The following is a 13,994-nucleotide window of genomic DNA, read 5'->3' as shown; positions in this document are numbered from 1 at the left end:
CCTTCCCCCCCCCGGTACCTCCCAATGCTCCTCGACCCTCCTGCTTCCCTCATCTTCATCTGGGAAGAAAATCGCGGGTGCATGCGCAGTGCGCCCGCCGATATGTGCCGGCAGGCACACGGTAACAATAGGAAGTTTTTTCTATTGGTTCACTTTCTTCACTGTAATAGACCGTATCACAGTTAAAAGAATAAACAAAATAGTAAATACCGCCCCCTTTATCATCCCCTTTGTTAGGTAAAAATAATAGAATTAAGAAAATGTATTTATTTCCACTTTCCCATTAGGGTTAGAGTTGGGCTAAAGTTAGGGTTAGGGTTGGGGCTAAAGTTAGGGTTAGAGTTGGGATTAGGGTTTGGATTAAAGTTAGGGTTATGGTCAGGGTTGGGATTAGGGTTAAAGGTGTATTGGGATTAGGGTTAGGTTTGTGGTTAGGGTTGGGATTAGGGTTAGGGGTGTGTTGGGGTTAGGGTTGGAGTTAGAATTGAGGGGTTTCCACTGTTTAGGTACATCAGGGGGTCTCCAAACGTGACATGGCTCCACCACTGATTCCAGCTAATTTTGCGTGGAAAAAGTCAAATTGTGCTCCCTCCCTTCTGAGCTCTGCCGTGCGCCCAAACAGTGGTTTATCACCATATATGGAGCTTCAACATACTCAGGACAAATTGGACAACAACTTTTGGGTTCCAGTTTCTCATGTTACCCTTGGGAAAATAAGAAAAAAATTTGGATCAGAAGTAATTTTTTTGTGAAAAAAAGTTAAATGTTCCCTCTTTTTTTTTAAACATTCCAAAAATTCCTGTGAAGCACACGAAGGGTTAATAAACTTCTTGAATCTTGGTTTGAGCACCTTGAGAGGTGCAGTTTTTAGAATGGTGGCATTTTGGGGTATTTTCTAGCATATAGACCCCTCAGGGTATGTGCACACGTAGATAGAACCTCTGCGGATTTTTCCGCACCTGTTTTGAGAAATCCGCACTGCATTTACCTGCGGATTTAATGCGGTTTTTACCTGCGGTTTTACAACTGCGGATTCCTATTATGGAGCAGGTGTAAACCGCTGCGGAATCCGCACAAAGAATTGACATGCTGCAGAATAAACACAGTGTTTCCACGCGTTTTTTCCGCAGCATGTGCACTGCAGATTTTGTTTTCCATAGGTTTACATGGTACTGTAAACTCATGGAAAATAGCTGCAAATCCGTAGCGTCAAAACTGCTGCGGATCCACAGCAAAATCTGCAACGTGTGAACAAACTCAAAATGACTTCAAATGTTATGTGGTCCCTAAAAAAACAAAAAAAAAAAACAAAAAAAAATGGTGTTGTAAAAATGAGAAATCACTGGTCAATTTTTAACCCTTATAACTCCCTATCAAAAAAATTTTTGGTTCCAAAATTGTGCTGATGTAAGTAGACATGTGGGAAATGTTACTTATTAAGCATTTTGTGTGACATATCTCTGTGATTTAAGGGCATGAAAATTCAAAATGGAAAATTGCCAAATTTTCGTCAAATTTCTGGTTTTTATTTATTTATTTTTTTAAATGAACTGAAGTCATATCAAAGACATTTTACCACTATCATGAAGTACAATATGTCACAAGAAAATGTCAGAATCACTGGGATTCATTGAAGCGTTCCAGAGTTATAACCTTATAAAGGGACAGTGGTCAGAATTGTAAAAATTGGCCTGGTCACCCTTGGAGGTAAATGGGTTAAAGAAAACACATCTCCATTCCAACATAGAGTGGGTTTTTCAGTGTATGAGATGTAATCACACTTTTCTGCTGTGCTCAGCCCAGGGCTGTGTAGTCAGTAAGCCAAACCTCAGACTCCTCCATTTCCCTGACTTCTGACTGCAGAGCACTGGTCACTACTGAGCATGTACATAAAGTGCAGCACAGATTCGTCCCAACTAAAAGCGGAGATCCTTAGATCAGGAACAGAACAGATACTACTAGGACATTTCAGAACTTTCCCAAATTCTAAAAAAATATTCAGCACACTGTACAGAACTACTGTACCCAAATTATATATATTTTAGGAGTCAGTCCATGATTTCACTTTAGTCAGATGTGACATCATTTGAAGTGACATCTTTTAAGTGTATCATCAGAAATATGCCAGAAATAGTCCAGGAATCGGTCAGACGGTAAGACTTATCACAGTATTCAAATTTAACTTGCTTCTCCTTTCCTCCCCTGCTATTTAACCATACTCACATTTGCCCTCACTATTTTCACTCCACTAATCCTCACCCCTATCCTTCTCACACTATGAGAAACTACCGCAATCCCTCACTGTTAAAACCTGTGCAACTGACCCCCACCCCCCTGCTTCCTCTCTCTGGGGCACTTTGGAATGCCCGCTCTGTCTGCAACATGCTCCACGTGATCCACGTTCTCTTTACTTCCCGCAACCTTTCCTTCCTGGCCCTCACTGAGACCTGGCTGACGCCCCCTGACACGGCCTCCCCTGCTGCACTGAGTTACGGTGGCCTCCACTTTACCTACACTGCTCACTCTGGCAACAGACATGGCGGAGGAGTGGGTTTCCTTTTTTCTAAAAACTGCTACTTCAACCCTATCCAACCCCCCTTCTTTTGATGTTCACTGCCCGTATCTACTCTCCCTCTAATCTCCAAATGGCTGTCATATACCGACCACCGGGCTCAGCCACTGCCTTCATTGACCAATTCTCCACCTGGCTTCTTCACTTTCTCTCTGCTGACATCCCCACCATCATAATTGGTGACTTTAATATCCCTACTGACACCCGCCAACCAGCAGCCTTCAAGCTCCTGGCCCTTACCTCATCCTTTGGACTTACTCAGTGGTCCTCCACAGCCACCCACACAGACGGACATACGCTAGACCTCATCTTCACCCGCCTCTGTTCCTTATCTAATCTCACAACCTCTCCCTTCCCCCTATCTGACCACCATCTACTCACCTTCTCTTCCTTGTCCTCCTCACCTGCCCCCCACGTCCAGCCAGTACCACATCCTCGCAAAAACCGTGCACAGCTAGACATTCAGACTCTCTTCTACCCCTGTCCTCCATATCTTCACTCCACGACACGGATAGCGCCACCGCTTTCTATAACTCCACCCTCACATCAGCCATAGACTCAGTCGCCCCTCTCATGCATGGCACAGTGCAACAAATCAATAGGCAACCCTGGCATAACAACCTCACCAAAAAACTCTGACAAGCATCCAGGGTCGCGGAGCGGCGTTGGAAAAAAAACGCGCCTGCCAGACGACTTCACCGCTTTCAAACAAGCTACACTTGCCTTCCAACTAGCCCTCATTTCTGCTAAACAGACCTATTTCACTAACCTTGTATCTTCACTATCCTACAACCCAAAACAACTGTTCAGCACATTTAACTCTCTCCTCTGCCCGCCACCTCCAACTCCCCTCATCTCTTCTGAGGACTTAGCCACCTACTTCAAAAACAAGATCGACCAAACAAGGCAAACCTTTACTGTTCCATCACCCCAACCACTCCATATGCCAGACCTCTGCCCTTCCCCAATAACTTCCCTCTCCAACATCACTGAAGGAGAACTTACTCGCCTCCTTTCCAAATCACACTTCACCACCTGTGCACTTGAACCCATCCCTTCCCACCTGCTCCCCAACCTCACTAACACACTCATTCCAGCCCTAACCCATCTCTTCAACCTATCGCTATCTTCTGGTACTTTCCCCTCTGCCTTCAAACATGCCACCATCACACCCATCCTCAAAAAATCTAACCTTGACCCAACTGCTATGCCCAGCTATCGCCCCATATCACTGCTTCCATTTGCTTCCAAACTCCTTAAGCAGCATGTCCATGGTCAACTTTCCTCCCACCTCTCATCTAACTCTCTCCTTGACAACCTCCAATCTGGCTTCCGCCCCCACCACTCCACCGAAACTGCTCTGACCAAAATTACTAATGACTTACAGCCAAAGCTAACAGACAGTTCTCCATCCTCCTCCTTCTCGACCTGTCCTCTGCTTTCGACACAATCGACCACTGCCTACTGCTACAGATTCTTTCTTCCCTCGGCATCAAAGGCCTTGCCCTGTCCTGGATTGCCTCATACCTTTCCGACCGCACATTTAGCGTTTCCCACTCCCACACTACCTCTTCACCCCGCCCCCTCTCTGTTGGAGTCCCTCAAGGCTCTGTCCTAGGGCCTCTACTTTTTTCCCCATCTATACCCTTGGTCTAGGACAACTCAAAGTCCCATGGCTTCCAGTACCACCTATATGCGGACGACACTCAGATCTACCTCTCTGGCTCAGATGTGACCTCTCCTGTCCAGAATCCCGGAGTGTCTGTCAGCCATATCCTCCTTCTTCACCTCTCGCTTCCTAAAACTCAATGTAGACAAAACCGAACTCATCATCTTTCCCCCATCTCACGTATCCTCCCTAACTGATCTATCTATTATGGTAAATGGCATCACGCTCTTTCTCACACCTGAAATCCGCTGCCTCGGGGTAACTCTCGATTCTGCCCTGTCCTTCAAACCGCACGTCCAAACTCTTGCCACCTCCTGTCGCCTTCAACTCAAAAATATTGCCAGAATCCGTCCTTTCCTCAGCCCACACTCTACTAAAACTCTTCTGCATGCCCTCATCATCTCCCGCCTCGATTACTGAAACACCCTCCTCTGTAGCCTCCCCGCTAACTCCCTTGCACCGCTCCAGTCTGTCCTCAACTCTGCTGCTCGGCTAATCCACCTCTCTCCTCCCCTGATTCACCCTTCTGCAAATCCCTCTACTGGCTCCCAATTCCCCAACGAATCCAGTTCAAACCACTAACACTGAACTACAAAGCCATCCACAACCTGTCCCCTCCCTATATCTCTGAACTAATCTCCCACTATCTTCCCTCATGTAATCTTCGATCCTCCCAAGATCTCCTACTCTCCTCCACTTATTCGTTCCTCACACAACCGCCTCCAAGATTTCTCCCGAATATCCCCCATCCTCTGGAATTCCACGCCTCAACACGTCCGATTATCCACCACCCTCGGATCCTTCAGTCGGAACCTGATAACCCATCTCTTCAGGAAAGCCTACAATAACCATTCTGCCGCCTCACCAACCACCCGAGCTGCCGCCTCACCAACCACCCGAGCCAGGGCCGGCTCCAGGTTTTTAAGGGCCCCGGGCGAAAGAGTCTCAGTGGGCCCCCCCCTTTAACACATACCACGATTCATGATCCCATATAACACAGTCATGTAGTATATAACACAGCCCACATAGTATATAACACAGCCACGTAGCATATAACAGCCATGTAGTATATAACAGCCCATGTAGCGTATAACACAGCCACGTAGTATATAGCACAGCCCACATAGCATGTAACAGCCCATATAGTATATAGCACAGCCACATATATAACACAGCCCACGTAGTATATAGAACAGCCCACGTAGCATATAACAGCCCACGTAGTATATAACATAGCCCACGTAGTATATAGAACAGCCACGTAGTATACAGCACAGCCCACGTAGCATATAACAGCCCATATAGTATATAGCACAGCCCACGTAGTATATAACACACCCATGTAGTATATAGCACAGACAGGTGGGCCCCCCTGCCTCACAGAGGCCCTATAGCGGCTGCGTGACGTGCCGCTAGCTGAGGGCCCCTGGGGGAGCGGCCTGCCTGCCCCTAATGCCGGCCCTGAATGGGCCCCCCTGTCTCGCCAGGGCCCCGGCACTTGCCCGGGTACGCCGGGTGCTGACGCCGGCCCTGACCCGAGCCACTGCCACGTCACCAACCACCCGAGCTGCTGCCTCACCACCACCAGTGCTGCAGCACACCGACCTCCTGTCTCTTCCCCATTATCCCGAAGAATGTAAGTAAGCAAGGACAGGGTCCTCTTCCCTCTGTACCAGTCTGTCATTGTAAATTTGTTTACTGTTAACGATATCTATAACCCTCTATGTAACCCCTTTTCACATGTAAAGCACCATGGAATTAATGGTGCTATATAAATAATAATATTATACCAACTTCGACTCCACCAAAATGGACACCGACTCCGTTTACACGACTCCACAGCCCTGGTGCTCAGGCAATGTGTAACCACCCAGCAATGAAATCAGGCTGTCATTACATCTCATATTGGAGTAGCCTGCCTGTTCTAGTATACTGTGCGAGATAGGACATCCTGCACTCATCTCATTGCAGAGGATTATCAGTTGAGCATAACAGACATACAGTAAGTGTGATTACTGATACTCGTCTGGATAGGCAGTGTGGGGGAGGTGAACTGCGTCAAAGCTCACTGTGCTGGGAGAGGAGGAAAGCTGATAGAAGGGTTTGTAATTTGACACATCTAAACTCAGCTGTGCTGCCCCTTCCCCTCACAGGGACCTTCTCTAAGGTTTTGTGCACACATAGTGGATTTTGCTGCGGATCCACAGCAGTTTTCCATGAGTTTACAGTACCATGTAAACCTATGGAAAAAAGAAACCGCGCTGCCCATGCTGCGGTAAAAAACGCGCGGAAACGCAGAGGTTTACATTCCGCAGCATGTCAATTCTTTGTGCAGATTCCGCAGCGGTTTACACCTGCTCCATAATAGGAATCCGCAGTTGTAAAACCGCAGGTGGAATCCGCACAAAATCCGCGGTAAATCTGCAGGTAAAACACAGTACCTTTTACCTGCGAATTTCTCAAGTCCGCAGCAGAAAAAAACTCAAAAATATGTGTGCACATAGCCTTAAAGGTGTCATCCGTGCTGTCAAATCATGCAGCTTAGACTGGGAGATCAGAGCGGTCAGTCATACACAAACTGGGAGACCTGGTTTAAGCTATGGTGTGTGGGGTCTACTGTATAGCTCAGGGGTCCCCAAACTTTTTACACAGGGGGCCAGTTCACTGACCCTCAGACCGTTGGAGGGCCGGACTATAAAAAAAAAAAACTGTGAAAATCCCTATGTACACTACACATATCTCATTTTAAAGTAAAAAAACATACAGGGAACAAATACAATATTCAAAATACATAATACATAAAGCTGTGCCATATAAAATGCTCTGCACCGTTCATTATTGCCCCATAGATGCTCCTTATAAAGCTGTGCCATATATAATGCTCTGTACCGTTCAGTATGGCCCCATAGATGCTCCACATAAAGCTGTGCCATATAGAATGCTCTGCACCGTTCAGTATGGCCCCATAGATGCTCCTTATAAAGCTGTGGAAATTTATTAAATGATAACCCAAATTAGTATTTATCGGAAAACTAAACAAGAACTAATTTAAACAATATCTTTATTTCAAAACTAGGATAAACAAACCAACACAACCCCTTAAAAAACCCTTCTATATGAGACAGGGTTAACTAACTGGCCTGCATGTACGTGGGCAGAGAGGGGTGGGATACCTGTCTGAGATCTGACACCTACACGTCCCTAGGGTACCGCCTACCTATCTGCGGAGGTTGGCACCCTCTTGGACGCAATATGGCGCCCCCGCTCCTTGACGGCTGACCCTCAATGCCCTATGGATCCCTAGTAAACAATTGTTCGTGGACACATAACACTTGCCCACACCTAGGGCCCAAACTTAACAAAACAGATGCCAGATGAGATTTTCACCAAAGTGCCACAATGACAAGCAATCACACTGCCTCTCAAGGCTCAGTTGGATAACATATGGCACACCTAGCCGTCTGCTCCAAGCCTCCTTCACTGGCTATTACACCCTTATGTGTCCCTGCCCGGACTGCCCTGCCTGACAGCGGAGGTTGGCACCCTCTTGAACGCAAAGTGGCGCCCCCGCTCCTCGGCGGCTGTCCCTTGGATGCCCTAGACAAGTCCCTACAGACAATTGAACCTGCTAAAGGAAAGTGCCTATGGGGCTATACTAGTGGGCTACAATATAAGCATAAGGCAGTATCAACAAAAAATGCACAGTGAGTCAGACCCAGTATCCATATGACATATATCGACTCGGTTTGTGAATTTATCACAAAAAACAAAGGAGATACAATACTCTCTATATACTAAAGGCACATAAATACAATATCAATATTAGCTTGGAGTGTATACATGGTGAAAAAATCAAAGAAATAAATAGTTAAAAATCTGGTGCACTTATCTGCGCCCAGATCTCGCCTCTACGCGTTTCCCCCCCATGATATGGTTCCTCAGGAGGCACATGGGAAAAAGAACCGTGTGTTACAACATCGGTGATATGCTGTGCCTGGTTGCAACCAACCAGCAGGGGCGCCACTTTGCGTTCAAGAGGGTGCCAACCTCCGCTGTCAGGCAGGGCAGTCCGGGCAGGGACACATAAGGGTGTAATAGCCAGTGAAGGAGGCTTAGAGCAGACGGCTAGGTGTGCCATATGTTATCCAACTGAGCCTTGAGAGGCAATGTGATTGCTTGTCATTGTGGCACTTTGGTGAAAATCTCATCTGGCATCTGTTTTGTTAAGTTTGGGCCCTAGGTGTGGGCAAGTGTGAGGTGTCCACGAACAATTGTTTAATAGGGATCCTGTTATGGTTCTCAATGGCAAGAGAACATAGCCCAGCAAACATAAGAACTAGCTCTTGGAAGGATGGAAACTAAACTGACCATGAACTAAACCTGCCGCACAACTAACAGTAGCCGGGTAGCGTAGCCTGCGTTTTATCCCTAGACGCCCAGCGCCAGCCGGAGGACTAACTAATCCTGGCAGAGGAAAATATAGTCCTGGCTCACCTCTAGAGAAATTTCCCCGAAAGGCAGACAGAGGCCCCCACAAATATTGGCGGTGATATTAGATGAAATGACAAACGTAGTATGAAAATAGGTTTAGCAAAATTGAGGTCCGCTTACTAGATAGCAGGAAGACAGAAAGGGCACTTTCATGGTCAGCTGAAAACCCTATCAAAACACCATCCTGAAATTACTTTAAGACTCTAGTATTAACTCATAACATTAGAGTGGCAATTTCAGATCACAAGAGCTTTCCAGACACAGAAACGAAACTACAGCTGTGAACTGGAACAAAATGCAAAAACAAACAAGGACTAAAGTCCAACTTAGCTGGAAGTTGTCTAGCAGCAGGAACATGCACAGAAAGGCTTCTGATTACAATGTTGACCGGCATGGAAGTGACAGAGGAGCAAGGCTAAATAGCGACTCCCACATCCTGATGGAAACAGGTGAACAGAGAGGATGATGCACACCAGTTCAATTCCACCAGTGGCCACCGGGGGAGCCCAAAATCCAATTTCACAACAGGATCCATAGGGCATTGAGGGTCAGCCGTCGAGGAGCGGGGGCGCCATATTGCGTCCAAGAGGGTGCCAACCTCCGCAGATAGGTAGGGGGTACCCTAGGGACGTGTAGGTGTCAGATCTCAGACAGGTATCCCACCCCTCTCTGCCCACGTACATGCAGGCCAGTTAGTTAACCCTGTCTCATATAGAAGGGTTTTTTAAGGGGTTGTGTTGGTTTGTTTATCCTAGTTTTGAAATAAAGATATTGTTTAAATTAGTTCTTGTTTAGTTTTCTTATAAAGCTGTGCCATATATAATGCTGCTGCAATTAAAAAAAAAAAAAAAATGACATACTCACCTCTCATGCTGCCCGCAGCTCCTCAGCGTACCGTCTCGGCGTCTCTCCGCACTGACTGTTCAGGCAGAGGGCGGCGCGCACACTAGTACGTCATCGCGCCCTCTGACCTGCACAGTCACTGCAAGAGGACGGGAAGACAGAGCGGCGCCCGGCGTGTGGAACGCGGACAGGTAAATATGACATACTTACCTGCTCCGGCGCGGTCCCTGGCTCCTTATCCCGGACAGCTGGTCTCCGGGTGCCGCAGCCTCTTCCTCTGTCAGCGGTCACCGTTACCGCTCATTAGAGAAATGAATATGCGGCTCCACCCCTATGGGAGTGGAGTCCATATTCATAACTTTAATGAGCGGTCCCACGTGACCGCTGAACAGGGGAAGAGCTGCGGCACCAAAGACCGTGGGACGGGCAGGGGGAGCGCCGGGACTAGGTGAGTATGCGACAGTCCTCTCTCCCCCTCACCTGCCGACCCCACCGCCGATCATGACTCGAGTATAAGCCGAGAGGGGCACTTTCAGACCAAAAATTTGGGCTGAAAATCTCGGCTTATACTCGAGTATATACGGTATACATTACCTAGCAGTGCACTGTAGCGTAGCCGCTCCCACGCTGCCAGCGCTCCTCGCTGTTCGTCTGTCAGGCCTAGATGCGCACGTCGCGCGTCACTACGTGCGAATCTAGGTCTGGAGTCTCAGTCTGGAAGATGAGCGCCGAACTCTTGCTTCTGCATAGCGCCGGGCGCTCAGAACCGAGAGGAACATGTGAATTGCGGCGGGGGCTGGGTAAAAGGCCTCCGGGGGCCGGATGCGGCCCGCGGGCTGTAGTTTGGGGACCCCTGGTATAGCTGCTTGTTTGTGATTGGACAGCATTCTATAAGGAGATGTACACACACCCCAGTGAAAACTTTTTTTGTTAGCTCATTAGGTGCCAAATGTTATGATTGCTAATATCACTGCAATAGAGAAGCAAAAAAAAAAAAAAAAAAAAAAAAAAGTCATGAAACATTTTCTGAAAGATCCTCTTTACAATTTTGTGACAACCACTTTAAATTCATTACAGACCTGTAGTAGAGGCCGAGACTTCTATGGGTGTCTTATTGAAGCTCCATACAATATGGAGCTGTAATACAACCACATGGAACAGACCCTAAGGGTGTTCAAACTATTCTTGTCATTCATGCTCCTTACCTGGATTTCCTACGCCCTTTATTTTTCCTTCCTGAATTACTGCGATTTCTGGAATGGTCTCTGGATTTCTTTTTCTCCCGCTTTTCTTCACTTTTGGAACGGGCACGATGATGTATTTTTTTAAAGCTTCCCTGACTGCTGGAACGGGAACAGTCCTTATTTAGCTTGGAGCTTTTCTCACTGCTGGAATGGGTATGGTGCCTCCTTCTCCCTCGGCTTTCCTGACTACTGGATCGTCTATAATGCCTGATTACTCTCTGGACTTCCTGACTACTAGAAAGTGCACAGTTCCTCCTCTTTTCTGAGCTTTCCTGACTGCTGGAGCGAGTGGGATTCCTCCTCCCTTGGATTTCCTGACTGCTGGAACGAGCTGGGCTCCTCTTTCTCCCTCGGCCTTCCTGACTGCTGGAACGAGCTGGGCTCCTCTTTTTCCCTCGAACTTCCTGACTGCTGGAACGAGCTGGGCTCCTCTTTCTCCCTCGGACTTCCTGACTGCTGGAACGAGCTGGGCTCCTCTTTCTCCCTCGGACTTCCTGACTGCTGGAACAAGCTGGGCTTCTCCTTCTCCCTCGGACTTCCTGACTGCTGGAACAAGCTGGGCTTCTCCTTCTCCCTCGGACTTCCTGACTGCTGGAACGAGCTGGGCTTCTTCTCCCTCGGACTTCCTGACTGCTGGAACGAGCTGGGCTTCTCCTTCTCCCTCGGACTTCCTGACTGCTGGAACGAGCTGGGCTGCTCCTTCTCCCTCGGACTTCCTGACTGCTGGAACGAGCTGGGCTTCTTCTCCCTCTGACTTCCTGACTGCTGGAACGACCTGGGCTTCTCCTTCTCCCTCTGACTTCCTGACTGCTGGAATGACCTGGGCTTCTCCTTCTCCCTCTGACTTCCTGACTGCTGGAACGACCTGGGCTTCTTCTCCCTCGGACTTCCTGACTGCTGGAACGAGCTGGGCTTCTTCTCCCTCGGACTTCCTGACTGCTGGAACGAGCTGGGCTTCTTCTCCCTCGGACTTCCTGACTGCTGGAACGAGCTGGGCTTCTTCTCCCTCGGACTTCCTGACTGCTGGAACGAGCTGGGCTTCTCCTTCTCCCTCGGACTTCCTGACTGCTGGAACGAGCTGGGCTTCTCCTTCTCCCTCGGACTTCCTGACTGCTGGAACGAGCTGGGCTTCTTCTCCCTCGGACTTCCTGACTGCTGGAACGAGCTGGGCTTCTCCTTCTCCCTCGGACTTCCTGACTGCTGGAACGAGCTGGGCTTCTCTTTCTCCCTCGGACTTCCCGACTGCTGGAACGAGCTGGGCTTCTTCTCCCTCGGACTTCCCGACTGCTGGAACGAGCTGGGCTTCTTCTCCCTCGGACTTCTCGACTGCTGGAACGAGCTGGGCTTCTTCTCCCTCGGACTTCCCGACTGCTGGAACGAGCTGGGCTTCTTCTCCCTCGGACTTCCCGACTGCTGGAACGAGCTGGGCTTCTTCTCCCTCGGACTTCCCGACTGCTGGAACGAGCTGGGCTTCTTCTCCCTCGGACTTCCCGACTGCTGGAACGAGCTGGGCTTCTCCTTCTCCCTCGGACTTCCCGACTGCTGGAACGAGCTGGGCTCCTCCTCCTCTCTGTGCTTTCTTGACTGCTGGAGCGAGGGGAGCTCCTTCTTTGTGGGCTTTCCTGATTATTGGAGAGCGCATGGTTCCGTCTTCTCCATGGGTTTTCCTGACTGCTGGAGTGAGAACGATTTCTCCTCTTTCCCAGACTTTCCTGACTGCTTGAGCGATAGTGGTTTCTCCTCCTTCCTGGACCTTTCTGATGATTAGACACTTCTTGGTTCTTCTTCTCAGGACTTTCCCGACTGCTAGAATTTGAGCGGTTTCTCCTCTTTCCCGGTTGTTGCTGACTCCTTAGTCTGGAACTTTCCTCACTGCTGGAATGGGCATGATGCTTCTTTCCCATGGAGCTTTTCAGGCTCCTGTGCCCAGCAGGATGCCCGCTGTCATGGCTGCCCTTACTGCTGTGGTTGTGGCCCCTGGCCTTTCTGCCTGTGCCCGGACTGCTGGGCCGCTCCCGACCGCTCTCCTCGCTGGCAGAACTACTGTGAGACTCGTCCTCAGAATCAGACAGCTCAGCGTTTCGGCTGCGACGCCACTTGTCAAAGCGCCGCCTTCGCACCGGAGAGCGGGATCCCTGCGGCATGAAGGCTGACTGTCCGGACCGGTTACTGAGTATCGCTGCCGTGCACGTCTCTGAGCGGGGGCTCTGTGGTCCCGACGGGCGCAGATATCAGCAGTGAACCACAGGAGCCTTGGCTGCCCTGCGCAGCGGCCCGGAAGTGCTCGGGTCCTCTCTACTTACTTTTCCGGTGCGACGCTGGAGAAGGCGGCCCTCATCACTTGTACCGCAGGTCCTCGGAGACAGACTTCCGCAGGGCCCGGAAGTGGCGGAATCGCTAGGATAGAGGCTAAATCCAAGTCGGCTAAAGGACCTCTGCTGATGTCACACCCATGTGACCGGAAGGGGCGGCGCCTCTTCCTCCATACATAGAGCAGACAGAACAGACACGAGGAAGCTGTGGATGTCATGTCGGGATTTCGTGCAGGATTTGGAGTGTTTTGTGCAGGATTTGCCTCTTCCTCCATAGAGCAGATAGAACGGTTGTGACTAAATCCAAGTCGGCTAAAGGACCTGGTCCCTCTGCCGACTGGGAAATAGCCGGCTCAGTATAGAGAAAGCTAAATCCCAGTCGGCTAAAGGCCCAGGTCCTTCTGTGCACTGGGATTTCGCTTTCTCACCCAGAGTCGGCTATTTCCCAGTCGGCAGAGGGACCAGGTCCTTTAGCCGACTTGGATTTCGCCTGTTCTATATAAGAATGCTAAATCCCAGCAGATAGAAGGACCCTTATTGTATATAGATAGATATGAATACTGTCATGTGATTTTTTTTGCAGTAATATTGAGCCGCAGACTAGATATGACATCTGATTACACATTTATTTATATGTGACAATTATACACACGAATTTTCCCCTTAATCCCAGTGTGTACAATATTCTGGTGATCATTTTTGTAGATCACACAACCACAGATTTTTTTCCATGCATGCACCTAGGAGTGTTTTAACCCTCGGGCGATTTTCCGTTTTTTAAAATTTTGTTTCATTCCCATAACTTATTTTTCCATCCACATCGCCATTGGGATTTTTTTTTTTATTTTGGCGGGACGTTCTTA

General features: G+C 48.9%; 1 protein-coding gene across 1 annotated transcript in view; it reads right to left on the bottom strand.

The window, feature by feature from the left end:
• Positions 1–13,136, bottom strand: part of CACTIN (cactin, spliceosome C complex subunit) — a 53,744-nt gene extending 40,608 nt beyond the window's left edge. Inside the window, exon 1 of the mRNA XM_077271957.1 lies at positions 10,781–13,136. Within this exon, the coding sequence (XP_077128072.1) occupies positions 10,781–12,963 (2,183 nt within the window). The 5' untranslated portion in view covers positions 12,964–13,136. The remainder of the gene's footprint in view (positions 1–10,780) is intronic.
• Positions 13,137–13,994: the final 858 nt, after the last annotated feature.

This window comes from Ranitomeya variabilis, chromosome 1 (assembly GCF_051348905.1).
Source record: "Ranitomeya variabilis isolate aRanVar5 chromosome 1, aRanVar5.hap1, whole genome shotgun sequence".
In the NCBI taxonomy this organism is placed as follows: domain Eukaryota; kingdom Metazoa; phylum Chordata; class Amphibia; order Anura; family Dendrobatidae; genus Ranitomeya; species Ranitomeya variabilis.
This window is presented reverse-complemented; position numbering and strand designations above follow the sequence as displayed.